This window comes from Bombina bombina, chromosome 1 (genome assembly GCF_027579735.1).
Source record: "Bombina bombina isolate aBomBom1 chromosome 1, aBomBom1.pri, whole genome shotgun sequence".
Lineage (NCBI taxonomy): Eukaryota > Metazoa > Chordata > Amphibia > Anura > Bombinatoridae > Bombina > Bombina bombina.
Genome location: NC_069499.1, coordinates 246,569,172 through 246,592,330, shown reverse-complemented (window position 1 = coordinate 246,592,330; position 23,159 = coordinate 246,569,172). Strand labels below are relative to the sequence as shown.

At 37.9% G+C, this 23,159-nt stretch overlaps 1 protein-coding gene across 1 annotated transcript in view; it reads left to right on the top strand.

The window, feature by feature from the left end:
- Positions 1–17,448: 17,448 nt before the first annotated feature.
- LOC128657480 (neuroglobin-1-like) overlaps positions 17,449–23,159 on the top strand; it is a 145,318-nt gene continuing 139,607 nt past the window's right edge. The window contains exons 1-2 of the mRNA XM_053711840.1: positions 17,449–17,780; positions 19,466–19,573. Of these exons, the coding sequence (XP_053567815.1) occupies positions 17,605–17,780; positions 19,466–19,573 (284 nt within the window). The 5' untranslated portion in view covers positions 17,449–17,604. The remainder of the gene's footprint in view (positions 17,781–19,465; positions 19,574–23,159) is intronic.

The following is a 23,159-nucleotide window of genomic DNA, read 5'->3' as shown; positions in this document are numbered from 1 at the left end:
CAGCAGTGCTGTCTCGCTTGTCACTGCATGTTTTTCTATAGTGATCCAGTATTGAGCGATCAAGTGGTACGTTTACATTATAAAGATGTCTTTGGAGATGGTGATACCTGCCCTTTGCAAGGGTGATATATGAGGAGCTGCAGTATCTTGTGCTTGTGTCCATTTTCATCCTATGGAGATATCTTCTGTGCCCCCCCTTGATGATTTAGTGGAGCCGTCTATGCAGTAGGATATGAATGTTTGATGCTTGCCATCATACTTTACTTCCTATCATTGTCAGCGACATTCAGTTGGCCACATCACCTACTGATATTGTGCATTTGACATCTGAGCTGGAGCATATTTAGAGATCCCAGATGTCAGGATATTCACTAGGTGCAGAGAGTCAGTGGTAAACATTGATGTCCAGGATACTTACCTAACTCTATTCTGCAAAAGGTTACCCAATTGTCTTCCAAAATGGAGATCCTAATTTTGCAAGTGTAAGCCGCTGGTTACCTCAGAGCCATACAGATACTTGTTATGGAACTATCAGGAAAACTAGAGGGGGCTAGAGACACATGCTGGTTATGGTGCTAGATGGTCATTTCAAACAGCTGCGAGTTTCTTAACCTTAATCTACTGAAATTAACTAATAGACTTTGACTGCACTTATTTACAAAACTTAGCTCCATACATTTCTTTGAATAATTTATTTGGCTGAGATATACCCAAAATTTTAAATACTATGAATGACTCTGGTATCTTGCGTTGCCTGATATCTAATTAGCACCACGCTGCTGGCCCAGTAAATTCAGTAATTATCATCTGGAAAGGTGACCGTGTATTTGATAATCCATTGTTGGCTTGCAGAAAGTTGTGTTATTTAGTAGCCTTACTTTTCTATGTTCTTTAAAGGGACATTGTACACTAGATTTTTCTTTGCATAAATGGTTTGTTGATGATTCATTTATATGGCACATATGGGGGTGTTTTTGTAACAATGTAAAGTTTTACTTATTTTTTAATAACATTCGGCTAGATTACGAGTTTTTGTCGGTAAGGCTTGTGGTGCTAACGCTCCTTTTTTTTCTCACCGCTCACTTAAAACAACGCTGGTATTACAGTTTTTTTCAACCTGGCGTTAGCCTCTAAAAAGTGAGCGTAGAGCAAAATTTAGCTCCACATCTCACTCTAATACCAGCGCTGCTTACGGTAGTGGTGAGCTGGTAAAACATGCTCGTGCACGATTTCCCCATAGGAAACAATGGGGCAGATTCAGCTGAAAAAAAACCTAACACCTCCAAAAAAGCAGCGTTCAGCTCCTAACGCAGCCCCATTGATTCCTATGGGGAAATAAAATTTATGTCTACACCTAACACCCTTGCATAAACCCTGAGTCTAAACACCCCTAATATTACACTTATTAACCCCTAATCTGCCGCCCCCGACATCGCCGACACCTGCATTATATTTTTAACCCCTAATCTGCCGCTCCAGACAATGCCGCCACCTACAATATCCCTATGAACCATTAATTTGCTGCCCCCAACATCGCCGACGCCTACATACTATTTATTAACCCCTAATCTGCCCCCCCAATGTCGCCGCAACCTACCTACATTTATTAACCCCTAATTTGCTGCCCCCATCGTCGCAGCTACTATATTAAATGTATTAACCCCTAAACCTAAGTCTAACACCCCCCTAACTCAAATATAATTTAAATAAAACGAAATAAAATTACTACAATTAAATAAATGAATCCTATTTAAAACTAAATACCTGTAAAATAAACCATAAGCTAGCAACAATATAACTAATACTGTAGTTACATTTGTATCTATCTTAGGGTTTATTTTTATTTTACAGGCAACTTTGTATTTATTTTAACTAGGTACAATAGTTATTAAATAGTTATTAACTATTTAATAACTTCCTAGTTAAAATAAGTACAAAAATACCTGTAAAATAAATCCTAACCTAAATTACAAATACACCTAACACTACACTATCATTAAATTAATTACCTAAACTAACTAGTTTATTTAATTTAATTGTATTTAATTGTAAAGTACAAAAAAAACAAACACTAAATTACAGAAAATAAAAAAATAATTAAAATTTTTTAAAACTAATTACACCTAATCTAATCCCCCTAATAAAATAAAAAAGCCCCCCAAAATAATACAATTCCCTACCCTATACTAAATTACAAATAACCCTTAAAAGGGCTTTTTGCGTGGCATTGACCCAAAGTAATCGGCTCTTTTACCTGTAAAAAAAAAATACAATACCCCCCAACATTAAAACCCACCACCCACAAACCCAACCCTACTCTAAAACCCACCCAATCCCCCCTTAATAAAACCTAACACTAAGCCCTTGAAGATCACCCTACCTTGAGCCTTATTCACCCAGCCGGGCACAAGTGGTCCTCCAGAAGGGCAGAAGTCTTCATCTGATCCGGGCAGAAGAGGACCTCCAGACGGGCAGAAGGCTTCATCCAGGCGGCATCTTCTATCTTCATCCATCCGGAGCGGGTCCATCTTGAAGCTAGCCGACGCAGAGCATCCTCTTCTTCCAACGAATGAATGTTCCTTTAAATGACGTCATCCAAGATGGTGCCCCTTCAATTCAGATTGGCTGATAGGATTCTATCAGCCAATCGGAATTAAGGTAGGAAAAATCCTATTGGCTGATGCAATCAGCAAATAGGATTGAGCTCGCATTCTATTGGCTGTTCCAATCAGCCAATAGAATGCAAGCTCAATTCTATTGGCTGATTGCATCAGCCAATAGGATTTTTCCTACCTTAATCCCGATTGGCTGATAGAATCCTATCAGCCAATCGGAATTCAAGGGACGCCATCTTGTATGACGTCATTTAAAGGAACCTTCATTCGTCTGGAGTCGTCGGAAGAAGAGAATGCTTCACGTCGGCTGGCTTCAAGATGGACCCGCTCCGGATGGATGAAGATAGAAGATGCCGCCTGGATGAAGCCTTCTGCCCATCTGGAGGTCCTCTTCTGCCCAGATCGGATGAAGACTTCTGCCCCTCTGGAGGACCACTTGTGCCCGGCTGGGTGAAGACAGCTCAAGGTAGGGTGATCTTCAAGGGGTTAGTGTTAGGTTTTATTAAGGGGGGATTGGGTTGGTTTTAAAGTAGGGTTGGGTGTGTGGGTGGTGGGTTTTAATGTTGGGGGGGATTGTATTTTTTTTTTACAGGTAAAAGAGCTGATTAATGCCCCGCAAAAAGTCCTTTTAAGGGCTATTTGTAATTTAGTATAGGGTAGGGAATTTTATTATTTTTTTTTTATTTTATTTTATTAGGGGGATTTGATTTGGTGTAATTAGTTTTAAAAAATTGTAATTATTTTTTTTATTTTCTGTAATTTAGTGTTTTGGTTTTTCTTGTACTTTAATTGTATTTAATTGTAGGTAGTTTAGGTAATTAATTTAATTATAGTGTAGTGTTAGGTGTAATTGTAACTTAGGTTCGGATTTAGTTTACAGGTATATTTGTACTTATTTTAACTAGGAAGTTATTAAATAGTTAATAAATATTTAATAACTATTGTACCTAGTTAAACTAAATACAAAGTTGCCTGTAAAATAAAAATAAACCCTAAGATAGATACAATGTAATTATTAGTTATATTGTAGCTATCTTATGGTTTATTTTACAGGTAAGTATTTATTTTTAAATAGGATTAATTTATTTAATTGTAGTAATTTTATTTAGTTTTATTTAAATTATATTTAAGTTAGGGGGGGGTGTTAGACTTTGGTTTAGACTTAGGTTTAGGGGTTAATAAATTTAATATAGCAGCAGCGACGTTGGGGGCGGCAGATTAGGGGTTAATAAATGTATGTAGGTGTTGGCGATGTTAGGGACGGCAGATTAGGGGTTAATAAAATTTAACTAGTGTTTGCGAGGCGGGAGTGCGGCGGTTTAGGGGTTAATATAATTATTACAGCGGTGGCGATGTCCGGTCGGCAGATTAGGGGTTAAAAACTTTATTTAAGTGTTTCCAATGTGGGGGGGGGGGCTAATAGGTAGTTTATGGGTGTTAGTGTACTTTTTAGCACTTTAGTTAAGAGTTTTATGTTACGGCGTTAGACCATAAAACTCTTAACTACTGACTTTGAAATGCGGTACCAGTCTTGACAGGAGAGGGTGTACCGCTCACTTTTTCCAAGACTCGTAATACCGGCGTTATGCAAATCCCATTGAAAAGATAGGATACGCAACTGACGTAAGGGGATTTGCGGTAAGCTCGAGTCGCAGAAGAAAAGTGAGCGGTACACCTGTACCTGCCAGACTTGTAATACCTTGTAATACCAGCGGGCATTAAAAAGCAGCGTTGGGACCTCTCAACGCTGCTTTTTAAGGCTAATGCAAGACTCGTAATCTAGGCAATTGTAATGATTTTCAGACGCCTAACCAAGTCCCACAGTGTCAGATGTAAACACAGGTTTACAGAATCCTGCTGGCTTCTGTTTACGTTATTTGTCTTTTCAAGGGAGGGGGTAGTGTCTGCTCTTGTTTTCGCAGCCCCTTATACTGGGTGTCCCCAGCCTAACCTCATCAACAGTGCTAAAATGGGGGCTTCTAAATAAGTTTATAAAAGGTTTTAGATTGGATTTTCAGATCAGTATCTGTGTCTATTCGTATTTATAGTAGTGTCTATTACATACAGTTATATGAAAATTGGTGTACACTGTCCCTTTAATTGTTCAGAGCGTATTGATACCTGCAATATACAATATTTACTGCTCTTCTATTGCAGCATAGATATGGATATTTTAATCAATGTGGAAACATTATTTTTTTTCTTTAAGGGGAAAAAAAAAATATTTGTTCCTGTGTTTTCTTCTCTGTCATATGACCCAAGAGTGGCCTTTTTTTGTGACTGCAAAAGTACTAGCTTTCATTTTCTAGATAATGCAGTCTATTAGTGGCCAGATAAGTAGTTATACTAACTCCACATATAAAATCAAAAAACATATTATTTTTTCATTGCTTTTTTGTACCCTTATTAGATCATTCATACTTGATATGTGTTGTTGAATATTGGTCTTTGCTCTGTTTTCTCTAATGCTCATTTCTTGTGAGGTCGACAGCTACATCCTGATGGAGGATACTGGTCTTCAGTCTCCAATGGCTGAGCCTAGATAAGCTTTCATTAATCAGATAGGGCATGCTATTTTAAACCACTTTCTAATTTACTTTTACCTTTGCTTTGTTCTCTTAGTATTGTTTGTTGAAAGCTAAATCTAGGTAGGCCCATATGCTAATTTCTAACCCTTGAAGGCCGCCTCTTATCTCAGTGCATTTTGACAGTTTTCAACAGCTTAACACAGATAGTTCATGTGTGCCATATAACTGTAGATAACGTGCTTAGCACTGATTGACTAAATGCAAGTCTGTCAAAAGAAGTAAAATAAGGGGGCAGTGTGCAGAGGCTTAGATACAAGCTAATCACAGTGGTGAAAAGTAATTAATATAACTGTGTTCGTAATGCAAAACTGGGGAATGTGTAATAAAGGGATAATCTATCTTTTTAAACAATAAAAATTCTTGTCCTGCTCAGGGGAGCAGGCTCAGGGGTTTGGAGTTCATATATGGTGGTGTCAGACTTAAGGCAGTCTTGTGCTCTAAAAGGGGCCAGAGAAATAGACTTCTTAGCAGAACTACCCCTCTAAGGCATGATTGAGTAAACAGGCAGACTCGGATACTGGAAGCAGGATTGGACAGCAGTAACGTCCACATGGGAACTTGATTAAAAAGAAGTGCCCCCTCTATGGCTGGAGACTGAAGTGCCCCCTCTATGGCTGGAGACTGAAGTGCCCCCTCTAGGGCCGGAGATTGGGGTGCCCACGTTAGGGCCGGAGACTGGAGTGCCCACTTTGATGCAGGAGATCCCACTTGAGGCCAAGACAGGAGCAGGCTACAAAAGCTGGGCAGACTCACTATGCAGAGCTTGGGTACAGTAGCTCGATACTGGTACTGGTACCAGTACCCTCCACAAAGCTTGGCTGTAATAGCTTGAGACTGGTACTAGGCAGAGCTTGGGTACAGTAGCTGGATAATGGATACCCTCTGCAGTGCTTGAGTACTGAAGCGGGATACCAGTACTTGGTAGGCACCCTTTGCAGGACTTGGGTTCAGGAGCAGGATACCAGTGCTACAGGATGGTGACACAGGATAATAGGAGCAGAGACAGGCATGTAACGAGAGACAGTAGTCAGAAGTCAGCTGAGGGTCAGTTACCAGGACACAGTCCGATCAGTCATCAAACACTGGGAGAATCTAGAAGAGTAGTCAGAAATCAAGTCAAGTTCAGAGTACCAGATAAGCAGTCCAATCCTTCGTCATACACTGGGGAGATCCAAAAGAGAGACCTGGAGACAAGCCGGCACAAACAAAGCTGGTAAACCACAATTCCAGGCCAGAGAGGTTGCCTTAAATAGCAGTGCTAATTGGGAAACTACCTGCAGGTGGAGCCAGAGAGCTAGCCAGTGCAGGTAGCAGCCCCAAAAAAAACCTCTTAGCAACAGGCTGAAAGAGAACCAGCAACAGAGATCCCAGGTTTAATACTCTGCACAGATGTGATAATTCTGGTGTAGGCTGTCCCTTTAAGAGAAGCTTTTGAATGACAGGCATAACTGCTGTGCTGTAAATTATACTTATTTGCTTCTATGCCCATTTTATTTTTTTTTATTTTTTTTTATTTTTTTATAACGTAGTTTTTATTCGGACATATGCAATAGAGTCATAATGGGAAACATTATATATCAACATGATGTGAACAATAACAACATCAGATACAACTTTTATAATGATAATGTAGTCTCAATATGGTTTTGATTATATGATGTGGGAGTGTAAACCTCACAAGTCCCATCAAATTCTAATGTCCTTTAGCGCAAACAGGAAGACAACCATTGTGTTCAACCAAAACATGCAATAATGACATAATAACAATTGGAGATTAACGTGATTAATATCTTTGGAATGAACTTCTGGCAAAAGAGAATATATTAGTGTATGAAATCAAATCAATAAATTGTTCATATTTAAAGATCTTCACGTGTATGACATCTCTGGATAAGAATAAGAGGAAAAGAAGAAGACAAAGGAAAAAGTTAAAGAAGAAGAGAGAAAGAGAGATGGGGGGGGGGAGGAAGGGGATAGGGAAACACCAAGGGAGGGGGAGGAGGGGATTCATAGTTGGATAAAATATAAGTACAGTAGTAAAGTGGCCGAGCGTTCTATCTACATCACTCTAGACCACTCTAATTCAGTATCCTACTCAACTGAAGAATAAATCACCAGATCCAAAAAGATTTATCTAAAGTTATACAGGACTATAATCCCAAACGGAGATATGTAAGTCTTCAGAGCCATGTATGTAAGAGACATATGCTTCCATGGATTTGAGATACCTTAAGGTGTCCATGATTTGCTCCCAAAGCGGGGAGGCCGGTCGCAGCCACATTCTGGCAATGGATAACTTTATTGCCAGAAACAAATAGACACAAAACAATCTCTGTGAGAGAGGTAGCTTTGAAGGGAGAATGTGGAACAAACCCGCGCTAGCTATTGCTGTAATCGAGATACCCTTGGAATTGCAGTAGTGAACTGCCTTTTGCCATAATGGTGTAACAACCGGGCAAAACCACCAAATGTGGGCCCCAACACTTGGGGGAATTTGTGAGCGATATTTTGAAAAGACGAACCGGCGTCAAGTGCCACTGTAATAATACTTTGAAGAATAGTTCATAAAGGGTGACACAATGTGCCGTCCTTCTGGTTAGTCGAGTTGCCTGATGCCAGGCTAATGGGTCATGAGTTATAGCCAAAGAAGATGCCCATTGTTTTATAGGTGCATATTTATAGAAGATTGAAGGGCGCAGGATATCCTGATATGAGGACGAAAGCAGCTTTTTAAATGAGATCTTTAGATCCCATTTAGTTTCCCACTTAGTTTTGGTTCAAAGGGGATCTCTATCAAAGCCCCACGCTTTAAGGAAGCTCCTACGTCTCCAGAACTCAAAATGCAAGAGTAAAAGCGGGTTATATTTCTGAAGAAAAGCTTGGTATGAGAGTAGTTGAGACCCTTCATATAGGTCAGCTACCTTTGTAATATCCAAGGCCGACCACAGAGACGGATGGGTATCTGGCAATGCCAAAAGAAGCCCCCTTATCCCATGAGATGGTGATGGGTGGGGTGCCACTGTGGATAGGTTATGGATTTTGTCCCAGAATTTTAGATTAGAAGCTATGATGGGATTGGCTAGAGTAGCCTGCGGCCTAGCGTGTTTAGGTATCCAAACCATGTCCTCGAGCAAAACTCCCGGCGGGAGCGCAGCTTGCTCTAATTCCGCCCATCTGCTATCAACTGGCATACCCCATTGCGTCACATGGGACAAGCGAGCAGCTTCATGATAGTAGAGGATGTTAGGGGCAGCCGCCTCTCCAGCAGACACAGGCTGCTGCAAGATGCTCGTTGCAACTCTAGGAACCTTATTTCGCCAGATAAATTTATTACACAGTTGTTGGAATTTACGGATCAGGGACTTAGATATTGGGATAGGTAACGCCCATTTTATTTTTAATAACCATTTTTCTGAACCCTGATGCAGAAATCATAAATGTGTGAAGTTGAGAATAACAAGCAAGGCTGAGCTTCTGGGTACAAGCTCTGAGATAGCCAAATTAATTTGACTTGTTTATCTTCTGCATGTTATTATGGCTTTGGCTCCCTTCACATGCATGAGCAATAACAACACCTTAAGTTATTAACCCTAAACCACCACAAGCCCCAATGCTATTATTAACCCTTACCCTAAGCCCCCTAAGTTACCTAAAAATGTACTATACCTTAAAAAGAAATACTGCTGAAAAGTTACTAAAAATAATAATAATAATAAAATTAAAAAAAGCATTACTGGGGGGAAAAAAAGACCCCATAAAAAATAAAATAAAAAAAAATCTCATAAAAAGAAAGTAAAGTTTTTTGTTTTGTTTGTTTTTTTTGTAACTTAAGGGGACTTAGAACTTAAGGTCTTGGGGTGGTAGCAGTTAGGAGGTTAATAGTTTACAGGGGAATTTTTTGTTTGGAGGTGTAGTGGTTTAAGGGTTAATAACATGGGCTTAGAGTCAAAGGCAGGAATAGAAACAACATACACACACAAATGCAGGCATAGACACAACATGCACACACAAATGCAGGCATAGACACAACATGCACACACAAATGCAGGCATAGACATAACATGCACACACAAATGCAGGCATAGACATAACATGCACACACAAATGCAGGCATAGACACAACATGCACACACAAATGCAGGCATAGACACAACATGCACACACAAATGCAGGCATAGACACAACATACACACACAAATGCAGGCATAGACATAACATGCACACACAAATGCAGGCATAGACACAACATGCACACACAAATGCAGGCATAGACACAACATGCACACACAAATGCAGGCATAGACACAACATACACACACAAATGCAGGCATAGACACAACATGCACACACAAATGCAGGCATAGACACAACATACACACACAAAGGCAGGCATAGACATAACATGCACACACAAATGCAGGCATAGACATAACATGCACACACAAATGCAGGCATAGACACAACATACACACAAATGCAGGCATAGACATAACATGCACACACAAATGCAGGCATAGACATAACATGCACACACAAATGCAGGCATAGACATAACATGCACACACAAATGCAGGCATAGACATAACATGCACACACAAATGCAGGCATAGACATAACATACACACACACACAAATGCAGGCATAGACACAACATACACACAAAGGCAGGCATAGACACAACATACACACACAAATGCAGGCATAGACACAACATACACACACAAATGCAGGCATAGACACAACATACACACAAAGGCAGGGATAGACACAACATACACACAAAGGCAGGCATAGACACAACATGCACACACAAAGGCAGGCATAGACACAACATGCACACACAAAGGCAGGCATAGACACAACATGCACACACAAAGGCAGGGATAGACACAACGTACACACACAAAGGCCGGGATAGACATAACATACACACACACAAATGCAGGCATAGACACAACATACACACAAAGGCAGGCATAGACACAACATACACACACAAATGCAGGCATAGACACAACATGCACACACAAAGGCAGGCATAGACACAACATGCACACACAAAGGCAGGGATAGACACAACATACACACACAAAGGCAGGGATAGACACAACATACACACAAAGGCAGGCATAGACACAACATACACACAAAGGCAGGCATAGACACAACATACACACAAAGGCAGGGATAGACACAACATACACACAAAAAGGCCGGGATAGACACAACATACACACAAAAAGGCCGGGATAGACACAACATACACACAAAAAGGCCGGGATAGACAGAACATACACACAAAAAGGCAGGGATAGACACAACATACACACAAAAAGGCAGGGATAGACACAACATACACACACAAAGGCAGGGATAGACACAACATACACACACAAAGGTAGGGATAGACACAACATACACACAAAAAGGCAGGGATAGACACAACATACACACAAAAAGGCAGGGATAGACACAACATACACACACAAAGGCAGGGATAGACACAACATACACACAAAGGCAGGCATAGACACAACATGCACACACAAAGGCAGCGATAGACACAACATACACACACAAAGGCAGCGATAGACACAACATACACACACAAAGGCCGGGATAGACACAACATACACACAAAAAGGCCGGGATAGACACAACATACACACAAAAAGGCCGGGATAGACAGAACATACACACAAAAAGGCCGGGATAGACAGAACATACACACAAAAAGGCCGGGATAGACAGAACATACACACAAAAAGGCCGGGATAGACAGAACATACACACACAAAGGAAGGGATAGAGACAGCATACACACACAAAGGCAGGCATAGACACAACATGCACACACAAAGGCAGGCATAGACACAACATGCACACACAAAGGCAGGCATAGACACAACATACACACACAAAGGCCGGGATAGGGGCCGTGTCCAGGCAGCTGTCATGGCTGGCAGCATTTCCTAAGCTGGCTAAGAGGAACTCTGATAAGCCATCGAATATCAGCTTTCTACCTTGCCATCCAGAGCTGAAATTTATCAATTAAGACCAATTAACATACTCTGCCCTCAACTATTATGAGTCTTGAACTTTATATCTAGTAGGAGAACTGGACCGTTGAGATCTGCGGTGGTCGTGTTAACGAAGGCCTCAACACCCCCCCCCCAGTCACTGGGGGTATGTAAGAGCTATTAATGCTTTAATTTAATCTCATCTCTATCAAGGGCATCTGGGGGAGAGCTACTATGGAGCTGGCTCTGCTACGCGACATTGAAAACAGGCTGGATATCCAATTCAAAATACTCCAGGCTTCCATACATGGCGAGGCCCCGCCTGAGCAAGCATCTGTATCTATTGTGGTTTTAGGTGTATGCATTCATCGGCAAGATAATCCCAACATTACTGCTGTCACTAACCCGGAGATAGTTCCACAATTAAGCGAAAGGAATCCTTACTCACCGGATAAAGTTTGTTCTACAGGCCGTGGGGGAGCGGCATTTGGTTTGCATGGTGAGGTGTGGGAGGTTCAGGCACAACTTGCCAAGCGATCACGATCACTGACTATGGTCCCCCACTCGACACGAGAGGCTGGAGCTAAAAAAACTGAGCATTACCTGTATTTGCCCTGGTCTATCCGGGCTCATCTGATCATCACCCTGACCTGCCAGGGGCCCCCGAATTGGGAACTTTCACCACCTCACCAAATTATCAAAATTGGAGTCGGCTGAAAGCTTTTGGGGACAAAACATGGGTACTGGGTAATCTAGCACGCTACTGATTGTGACACCTACCCAGACTTAATTGTTCGATATCTATGGTTTGACCACTCTTTACTTAAAACCCGTAGATGATGGCTAATAAGTCTGAACTTGGGGAAGACTATTTATCTAATATGGCGTTTCACTTTCTCAAACTTGGTTTATACTGCTAAGATATAATGGAGGGTAACAACACAGTAGGGTTTATAAAGCTTAGTAACCTAATAACTAATACTATTCCTAGTATACATGAGACAATGTGTGAAATAATATTGAGATGTGTTGCACATAATGTTACATAGATATGATGCGTTGACAGACGAGTCATGAGAGGTTATATATCGCTATTGTTATAATTATTGCACAGAGTCTTTTCTTACTATGGTAAAAGTATATCTGCAGCCCTACTAAAGCTGAGTTGTTAGCGGCCGAGACAACAAAGCTTCTCAGAGTTAGCTTCTCATTTCCCATAGGCAGCTGGGTCCTAATTTTGTACAGAATTACCCTACTGTACCTCAATATAGTATGTTATGTATTCAGGTTTGCCACCCTCATTTTTTTTTTTTTTACAAAGCTTAGGTAATCATTGAGACGTTTTCCTGAACACATCTACAGTAGTTACTCCTAGGTCAAACTATGTGTGCTGTTACAGCTCATGGTGTAGGGTATAAACACATCCCAGCCTACCACTTTACCCAGGGGTTCTTCCAATAGTTGTAACTTTGCTCTTGGGTATCCAGGTAAGCTATAGCTCTCTCCCTTAAAGTTGCCTCATTAATCATTATATTTCATTAAACTCAGATAATACCTTTGAATTTGATAACATTGCTACAAGATGCAAGAACATAGATTACTCATTCATGTAACAGCTGACAAACAAGCGGTGTTAATCCGCTATGGATATAGTGTTGATATAAGTTGTTCCTATAGTTTTCCTTACAAGAGAAACTGAGGATGGATTATTAAAGTTTTCAGCTACAGGAGACAGAGTAAAGTGTTGATAGCTCACTGGTGGTCAAAGATCAACACTCAATTACCTGATCTCTAATTCTGTGCATCTGGTAGGAGCAACTTTTAATGATTCCCTATATTTTGCAAACTCTCAGATAATATATACATTTCCATTTTACTCAGTATATCACTCTATAAGATGTATAAGTTGTTCAGGTTATTTACATTATATAAATTTTACTATGTGTTTATACAGGAAACAAAAGGGAAAAAGAGGTAATGATAGATAATGTTTGTCTTTTTTTTTGTTTGTTTGTTTTTTCTTTTGCTCTACATTAATATACATGGCTCTGTACTTTCAATATGTCTAATACTATATGTATAATGTATACATTGAGATTTCTCTGTTCTCTTAAGTCTTCTTTTTTCACTGCCACTTAGCCAAACAATGCCTTGTATCCAGAATTCACCAAAAAACAAATACGAAATTTATATTATGTTTTTATTTTATATTTCTTATGTTACCTCAATAAAAAAATTATGACTCAAAAAAAAAAAAGGCCGGTATAGACACAACATACACACAAAAAGGCCGGGATAGACAGAACATACACACAAAAAGGCAGGGATAGACACAACATACACACACAAAGGCAGGGATAGACACAACATACACACACAAAGGCAGGCATAGACACAACATACACACAAAGGCAGGGATAGACACAACATACACACACAAAGGTAGGGATAGACACAACATACACACAAAAAGGCAGGGATAGACACAACATACACACACAAAGGTAGGGATAGACACAACATACACACAAAAAGGCAGGGATAGACACAACATACACACACAAAGGCAGGGATAGACACAACATACACACACAAAGGTAGGGATAGAGACAACATACACACACAAAGGCAGGGATAGACACAACATGCACACACAAAGGCAGGGATAGACACAACATACACACAAAAAGGCAGGGATAGACACAACATACACACACAAAGGCAGGGATAGAGACAACATACACACACAAAGGCAGGGATAGACACAACATGCACACACAAAGGCAGGGATAGAGACAACATACACACACAAAGGCAGGCATAGACACAACATGCACACACAAAGTCAGGCATAGACACAACATGCACACACAAATGCAGGGATAGACACAACATACACACACAAAGACAGGGATAGACACAACATACACACACAAATGCATGCATAGGTAACACAAAACAAAAAAATAGATCAAATGTTTCTTTTGCAGGTGTTATTTGCAATTTTATTTATTTTTTTACACAAAAGGATATGAGATCCTCTATATGAAAGAGGCAATCCTCCTATTTAAAATGAGTGATCCTGTGTGATTTGATGCCAGGTGGTTGTCATTACAATGATAAATTCCTTATATGGCTGGTCCTATTTTAGACATCTAGTGACACTAAAGAAGTCATAATAACCACCATACCATAGAAATATATCACAAGACCCCTCATTTGAAAGGAGGATGAGATTCATGTCTTTATTATAGCTGTCACATAATTGCTGTATTAATAACCATCACCTACCACTAGTTTCATATTGTTGTGCAGGTGTCAGAACTCATGTTTCTATATGCAAATACAAAATTACATGCTACAAAATAAATGGACTAATAAACTGAGTGTAACGATAGTAAGATAAGTAAACATTTATAATTTCCTAGAGACACTTTAACAACCATTTGTCTTATGACTGCAGAAGTTGTGTGTAAACAATTTCAGTGAGAAACCCAATGCTTGTAAATAAGAGAATTATTTTATTTGCATGCTTGCATTATTTTGCATACATCTAACAAATCATGGCATCAAACATACCAAAATAGGCCTAGATCACTGGTTTTTAAACTAGTCTTCAGGCCTCCCTAACAGGCCAAATGAGTGTTACCCAATGACATCATGTTAGAACATAATATACATGGCTGCAGATAAAAACTTTAAAATGATCAAAAATATATACGTTTGGTCTTAGTTGAATTAGAGGATGCCTATGAATACATTTAGATATTTTTTTTTCACTTAGAAAGCTACAGGTTTTTATGGAATGTGGTAATAGTTTTATTTATAGATTGTTTTTGGTCATTTACAATAATTTCTTACTTCTTAGATAGTTGAAAATATCATCCACTGAAAGCTCTATTTGTGCCAATATATATATATATATATATATATATATATATATATATATATATATATATATATATATATATATATATATATATATATATATTTTTCATAGGTAAAAATACTCTCTCTGTTTAAATGGAGTGATAGCAAATATGTTAGGAATTATTGATAGCAAAGGGGTTAAGATGTGGAAATAGCAAAAAATGGAGAAAAAAAATATAAAAATCACAAATTTTACCTTTTTATCTATTTAAAGAAGGGTCAGATGATCTAAAGGTCTCTGAGCTGGTGAGATTATTAAAAAAAAAAAAAAATGCTCGCCAGTACTTCTATTTCCCTGGTGGCATGATCTAAAGCCGTTTTTTTCCCCTTGAAAACAGGGTGTCGCGCTAAGGCGCATACTGCATTTTTGTATAGGGAGGAGATGCAGACATTACAAAAGTGCACAATAAAATTTGTTTTTTTTAATATCTTACAAGGAATAATTGAACCATTCACACAAAATTATGCAGGAAAATTGTACAATGTATTGTTAAGGTGCATCAAAAATAGTAACAAAATTCTAATCTTCACCAAAAATCCTAGGTAAATTATACAGGAATAAATCATATTAAATATGTACAGCATAAATCATAATTTAAGTGCACTGGATGTGCAAAAAATCACACAGAAATTCGTACTTATAACTACAGGTGTAATTGTTTTTTTTTTCTTCATAAAATGGGCTGAACATGGGCATGTATGAAATTGTCTCTCTAATCCCAGCATAATTCTGTAAAGATTTTCGCATTACAGATTTCACAGTTTTTCGCACAAACTAAAAGGTTTTATCAAAATACTTATAACCCTAATAGAATAACACATGCAAATGAAAATATAGGCGATTGTAAGATGCTATACGCAGAAAGCAGCATAATGTGATTAATATTGGCAGCAAGATTTACTTTTATAAGTGCGCCACCTGCTTACTGCTAACTTTGCTCTACGGAGCAAAGTGTCCCTTTCCAGCGAGATCCATTACTTTCAATAGGAGCCTTCTCGCCACTCGCAGGAACTGACCCTTTTTTAAGATAAATCCACCAGTGCAGCCCCTGTGAGGGTCGGCGAGAAAAACCACATCTGATCTGGCGAAGTTTAAATCAGGTTCTAAGGCACAGAAAGTTTAAATGCAAATACATAGTGGTATCAAATGACAGTACTCAGACATCCCAACTCTCCCTGAAGTTGAGGGAGTCTCCCTGATTGTAATAGCGGCTCCCTGATGCCAGCAAATGGAATGCAATCTCCCTGAAACTCCAAGTACCATGATCCAATGTGGCCCAAATCCGGAAAAGTGTTTTTTTTTTTTTTTTAGGAATGCCTTAGTTGCTGTGACGTTATAGAACTCTCAAAGCATGCACCAGTAACCATAAAGCCTCCACTGATTTTAATAAAATAAAACACAAATATTACCTTATTTACTGCACGTAATTAAACTTCGTATTCTAAAATATTTAAGCATTCAACAAGCGTACGATCACTGGAAAAAAGGTTTGTTTTATGTGATTGAGCAATAAAGCTACTTTTTTTTAATGTGCCTTTAATGGGAAGCTACTTTAATGATAAGTCGCTATCTTATTTAGGGTTTCAAGGTGTCTAATATATAACTGGGAGGGGGGGTGGCGGCGGCGCAGTAGCGGGTGAAGCCACCTCCCTGAAATGAGCTTTTGCAGGTTGGGATGTCTGAGTACTAAAGGGTTAAACAAGCTGTAACTACTGTTCACCTTGCTCAGATTCCTTTTGCATTAAGTTATATTTCTTAAAACCTACCATAAATTGTTTTTCTATTGTTAGATTTTGTTCTGGGAGAGGGGTGTCATCAATCATTATTATTGTTCTGCAGACAAATATATCAGTCTAGTAGTCTATAAAGTATATTCACCTGCTACCATATTGAGCTCTATGTACACTTGTTTAACTATAAAAATAAAACTACCCAGACCTCACAGGTTAGTGCTAATTAGATAGAATTACAAGGAGCCTGCATGTCCGAATTCACTCTGTAATTGTGTTTGTTTATTGCATTTGAGTTTTGTAATAAATACACGTGGCCTCTGGTGTCAAGCTGACAGCTCTCCTATTGTTTAGCAGACAAGTGACAGAAGAGATTTAGATGCTGGCGGGCTTTGTCACCAGGACAGTGCTTTGGCTTTCTGTCTCTTATGGGTTATTAGAGTGGCGGCTTCCTCCCCTGAAGCAATGACAGACACACATCTGAGGATTTCCAGCCGGCGCAGTCTCCCTCCTCTTAGCACAGCTGGAGCTGCCTGATTTTCAGAGGAGACAAGAAACAGCTACTCAGAGCAGAATAGATTAGGATGCAGCCAGTCTGGGCATCATTGGTCCTTTATGCTTCTCTAGTGTCCGAGAGCCAGCACTCTCCAAACAACACAATCTGCAGAGGGAGCAGGAGGTGCAGAATCCACACTGGGGTGAAATCAGCCGGTATTAGCGATGGGCTGTGTGCTTTCTGGTCTAAACTGGTCACGGAGAGCTTCTTTGGCTGAGGTAGCACCTGAGCCTATATTGCCCACCCTCAACCTGACCCCTGACCAACAACTACTACTTGTGGAGTCATGGCGGCTTATACAGGAGGATATTGCTAAAGTTGGGGTTATTATGTTTATCAGGTAAGTATATGCTTCTTAATATGTGGGATATCAGGTGCCCAAAAGTACCCTACTGAACACTTACTGTGGATTAGGACAATTATAAATAGCCTAGTGGTTTGGATGACCTTGAAGGCAAATAGAACTTTCCAGGGGGTTGTTAACAGATTAAGGTGGAATTGTGGACAGACAGAAAGGATAACTACTCTAGATTAGGTGATAGTTTTGGTGGTACCCAAGTATATATATATATATATATATATATATATATATATATATATATATATATATATATATATATATATATATATATATATATATATATATATATATATATATATATATATATATATATATATATATATATATATATATATATATATATATATATATATATATATATAGAGAGAGAGAGAGAGAGACTCAGATAGATAGATATATAGATAGATAGATAAAACAAACAAAATCATTCACATGATTTAGCAAAAAAAGTGCACTTCTTTTGCCAAATCCTGAGAGTGCTTTGGTTTGATCTATATATTGTATATATAAATAGCACCCAGGTAATTACCTTATCTAGGTGAACGGATTAACTATTTTATACACACACCATTATATATAAACACACACTGTTATACACATACATACACATATATACACACACAAACACACACATATACATACAAATTACACACATATATACACATGCGCACACACACATACATACACACGCACACACACATATATATATATATATATATATATATATATATATATACACACACACACACACACACACACACACCGGTGTGTGTATATATATATATATATATATATATATATATATATATATATATAGTATATACATGTGTGTGTGTGTGTGTGTGTGTATATATATATATATATATATATATATATATATATATATATATATATATTACGCAGTATGTGTATATGTGTATATATATATATATATATATATATATATATATATATATATATATATATAAACACATACATACTCACACATACACACACAGACATACACACAAACACAAAAACATTCTTTCTTTGAACTTTATAACCATTCAATTTCCTGATAGACTTGCAGCTCAATGGTTTTGGGTAAAACAGAGAGAGAGCCAGAGACACTAGGACACAGGGACACATTGCAGCCTTTTATGTTGCTGTGTATACTGTGTGTGTGTGTGTGTGTGTATGTATATATATATATATTGCTATGATCACAGATATGATAGATTCCAAGGTTGGGGTACTAGTGAGGAAATGCATCTTCTGATACCTTTTTACTATGTATTCCTCCTTTGGTCTAGATATAGAACACTAGATACAATGAAATTAGATGGCACAATCTTGCAAATTCAGGGCACCTTTGAGGTTACATTGCATCCCAGCACCTCACCTTTTACCAACATCTAGTAAACATATCTTGGAATAGCAAAAATGTGTTCAGTGTTCCTGCATTTAAAAACAAAATCAGTATGCAAAAGTTTTAGACCCATCTAGTACAAATAATTTGTCTTTGCAGATGTATGTGGTAGGGTTTTAGTGTTCTGCCAGAGAACAGTCCTAAAATCTGTCATCTTAATTTAGCAGAGTTTAGTGCATTTTATCTACGCACTACTTCAATTCAGATTAAACTTAATGTATAAGCTTAAATGGTTAATGGTCATTCTTTATTACAGGCTGTTTGAGACTCATCCAGAATGTAAGGATGTTTTTTTTCTGTTCCGTGATGTGGACGATTTACAGGCACTGAGAGCCAGCAAAAACATGCGTGCCCATGGTCTAAGGTGAGGTTTCATTTGTCATTATTTTATAACCATCTGTATTGTAAGTGGGCGGGGCTATACTTTATAGTTAGCGGGATGTTTTTATACCAGTACATTATCTAACTGATTTTTCCTTTAAAGAGATTTTTTATTGCATAATATATATCAGCAACTAAGCACTGGCTTGCAGAATGGTTTAAATTGTTCAAAAATAATCTGCATTGTTTTACAGTTCCTGGACAAACCCCTTTAAATGCCTCTTGTCATATCTCATCTTCTGAGACCAAGTAGGGACAGAAAAACATAAGCTACTAAACTGATTACCGTGTAGAATGTAAGGTTAGGATTCTTCTCAAAAGAACTATAAAAACTGCAAATGTATTATTGGACTACAAATGTCCCTTTAATAGAAGGGCAATCCCGCCCTAAGAGGGACAATTGAGAGGTCAACTCCGGAGACAGTGATGGATTTTACTAAAAGCATACACTTGTACTGATGTAGATTTCAGATTTGCCTGAAATGCCCCTTTTAAATATAAAATGTATCTATCTATCTATCTATCTATCTATCTATCTATCATTTATCTCTTTCCCTCTCTGTCTGTATATAATCTATCATCTATCTATCATCTATCTTTTATTTATCTATTAATCAATTATCTATCTGACTGTATCATCTATTTATCTGTCTCTATCAATTATCTATCTATCTCATGTATCTAGCAATCAATTATCTGTTTGTCTGTCTTTGTCTATCTCTCATTTATCTATCAATCCATTATCTATCTATCTCTAATTTATCTATTAATTATCTATCTATCGAATCTATTTATCTGTCTGTCTCTATCTATTATCTATCTGTATATATCTATCTGTCTGTCTGTATCTACCTATTTATCAGTCTCTCTGTCTATCATTTATATATCAATTAATTATCTATCTAATCTATTTGTCTGTATCTATTTGTCTGTATCTGTCTATCTATTTGTTTTTCTGTCTTTCTATCTATCTCTCATTTATCTGTTTATTAATTATCTAACTCATTTATATATTAATCAATTATCTATCTATCTCATTTATCAATCAATTATCTATCTCTCATTTATCTATCAATCAATTATATATCTATCTGTCATTTATCTATCTGACTGTATTTATCTATGTATCTGTCTGTCTCTATCTATGAGGCCTATTTATGAAAGGTCTTGCGGACCTGATCCGACAGTGCGGATCAGGTCCGCAAGATCTCGCTGAATGCAGAGGTAAATGACTCGCAGCAGGGAGGTGTCAATCAACGTATTCGATCAGGTTGAATTGCGATTCCTGTCCGCCTCATCAGAGCAGGTGGGCAGGGTTATGGAGCAGCGGTCTTTAGACCGCTGCTTCATAGCTGGTGTTTCTGGCGTGTCTGAAGACTCGCCAGAAACACGGCCCTTCAAGCTCCATACAGAGCTTAATAAATGGGCCTCAATGTATCTGCCTGTCTCTATCTCTCATTTATCTATTAATCAATTATCTAGCTCTCATTTATCTATCTATAAATCAATTATATATCTCTCTCTTATTTATCTATCAATTATATATCTGACTGTATTTATCTTTGCATCTGTCTGCCTCTATCTATTTATATGTCCGTGTCTATCTATCTCTTTTATCAATCAATCAAGTATCTCTCATTTATTTATCAATTATCTATCTAATCTATTTATCTGTTTGTCTCTCTATCTATTATCTATCTGTATATATCTGTATCTATTTATAAGTCTGTCTCTGTCTGTCTATCGTTTATATATCAATTAATTATCTATCTAATCTATTTGTCTGTATCTATTTGTCTGTATCTGTCTGTCTATCTGTTTGTTTGTCTGTCTTTCTGTCTATCTCTCATTTATCTGTCAATCAATCATCTATCTCATTTATATATTAATCGATTATCTATCTCTCATTTATCTATCAATCAATTATCTATCTCTCATTTATCTATCTCTCATTTATCTATCAATCAATTATCTATCTCTCATTTATCAATCAATTATCTATTTCTCATTTATCAATCAATTATCTATCTTATTTATCTATTAATCAATTAGCTATCTGACTGTATCATCTATTTATCGGTCTCTATCAATCAATTAGCTATCTCTCATGTATCTAGCAATCAATTATCTGTTTGTTTGTCTTTGTTTATCTGTCTATCTCTCATTTATCTATCAATCAATTAGCTATCTATCTCTAATTTATCTATTAATTATCTATCTATCTAATCTATCTGTCTGTCTCTATCTAGCTATTATCTGTATGTATATATTTGTCTGTCTGTATCTATTTGTTTGTCTGTCTTTGTCTATCTGTCTATCTCTCATTTATCTGTCAATCAATTATCTCTCATTTATATATTAATCAATTATCTCTCATTTATATATTAATCAATTATCTATCTATCTCTCATTTATCTGTCAATCAATTATCTATCTCTTTTATCTATCAATCATCTATCTCTCATTTATCAATCAATTATATATTTATCTGATTATTTATGTATCTGCCTGTCTCTATCTCTGATTTATCAATCAATTATCTATCTATCTATCTGACTGTATTTTTCTATGAATCTGTCTGTATCTATCTATCTATCTATCATCTATCTCTCAATCAATTATCTATCTATCTATCTATCTATCTATCTATCTATCTATCTATCTATCTATCTATATATTATCTATCTATCTCTCATGTATCTATCGGTTATCTGTCTGTCTGTCTATCTATGGGTAAGGAACACCTTGTAATTACTAGAGTTTTCTGCAGTCTTGCAATAAATTAACATAATATATATATTTAAACCTGTTTTTAATGAATTAACATCTTGTTTCAGTGGCGTCACTAGGGGGTGCGGGCCGCACCTGGGTGACACCCTCCAGGGGGTGACACCACAAATATTTTTTTTTTAAATTTTATTGAAATTCAAAGAAATACAATGTTGAGATGCATATATTTTTTTATTAGAGGGGCTGGCATTTGTGGCATTTGTGGGGAAGTTGTAGACACACAATTTTTTTGCCCCTTGAGCCAGCGCTGCAATTTCAACAAATAGTTTTCCCAGCTGCTTTTGCTTGTTTGTACTTTGCTCCTCCCCTGTCCAATTTTACTATGAATGTTCTGGGCGTGCCGTGGGGCTTGCAAAGTTGCGCTGCTAGCCTAAACCTGCCTGCCTATCTGTGCTCACTGCTCAGTGACATGTGGAACAGTGGAGTCACTCACTGCTGTGCTGTCTCTCTAAACGGGAACTGGGAAATTGTGAGGGGATGCCTGGCACCTGAATGCATGACTGTCTGACACTGTCTCTAAAGTGAAGGAGCCACGTATGATGCCCACCAGACCAGTACGGTTACGGTACACTAAGTGCACACTGAAGAGGTAGGAGGGGAGGGCGGGCGGGGGTCTGGAGGTGGGCAGAGTGCAGAGGTGATTGGCCATAAGAAGCGGTAGGCATGTGGCCCGGGGCTGTGCACTGACAGACTTGGAACAGAGTCAGAGAGCAGAATTTTCATAGTTTGCGTGCCTAAACCTTTTCTTCAGTGATTTATTTTAGAGTGCTCTGTTTATA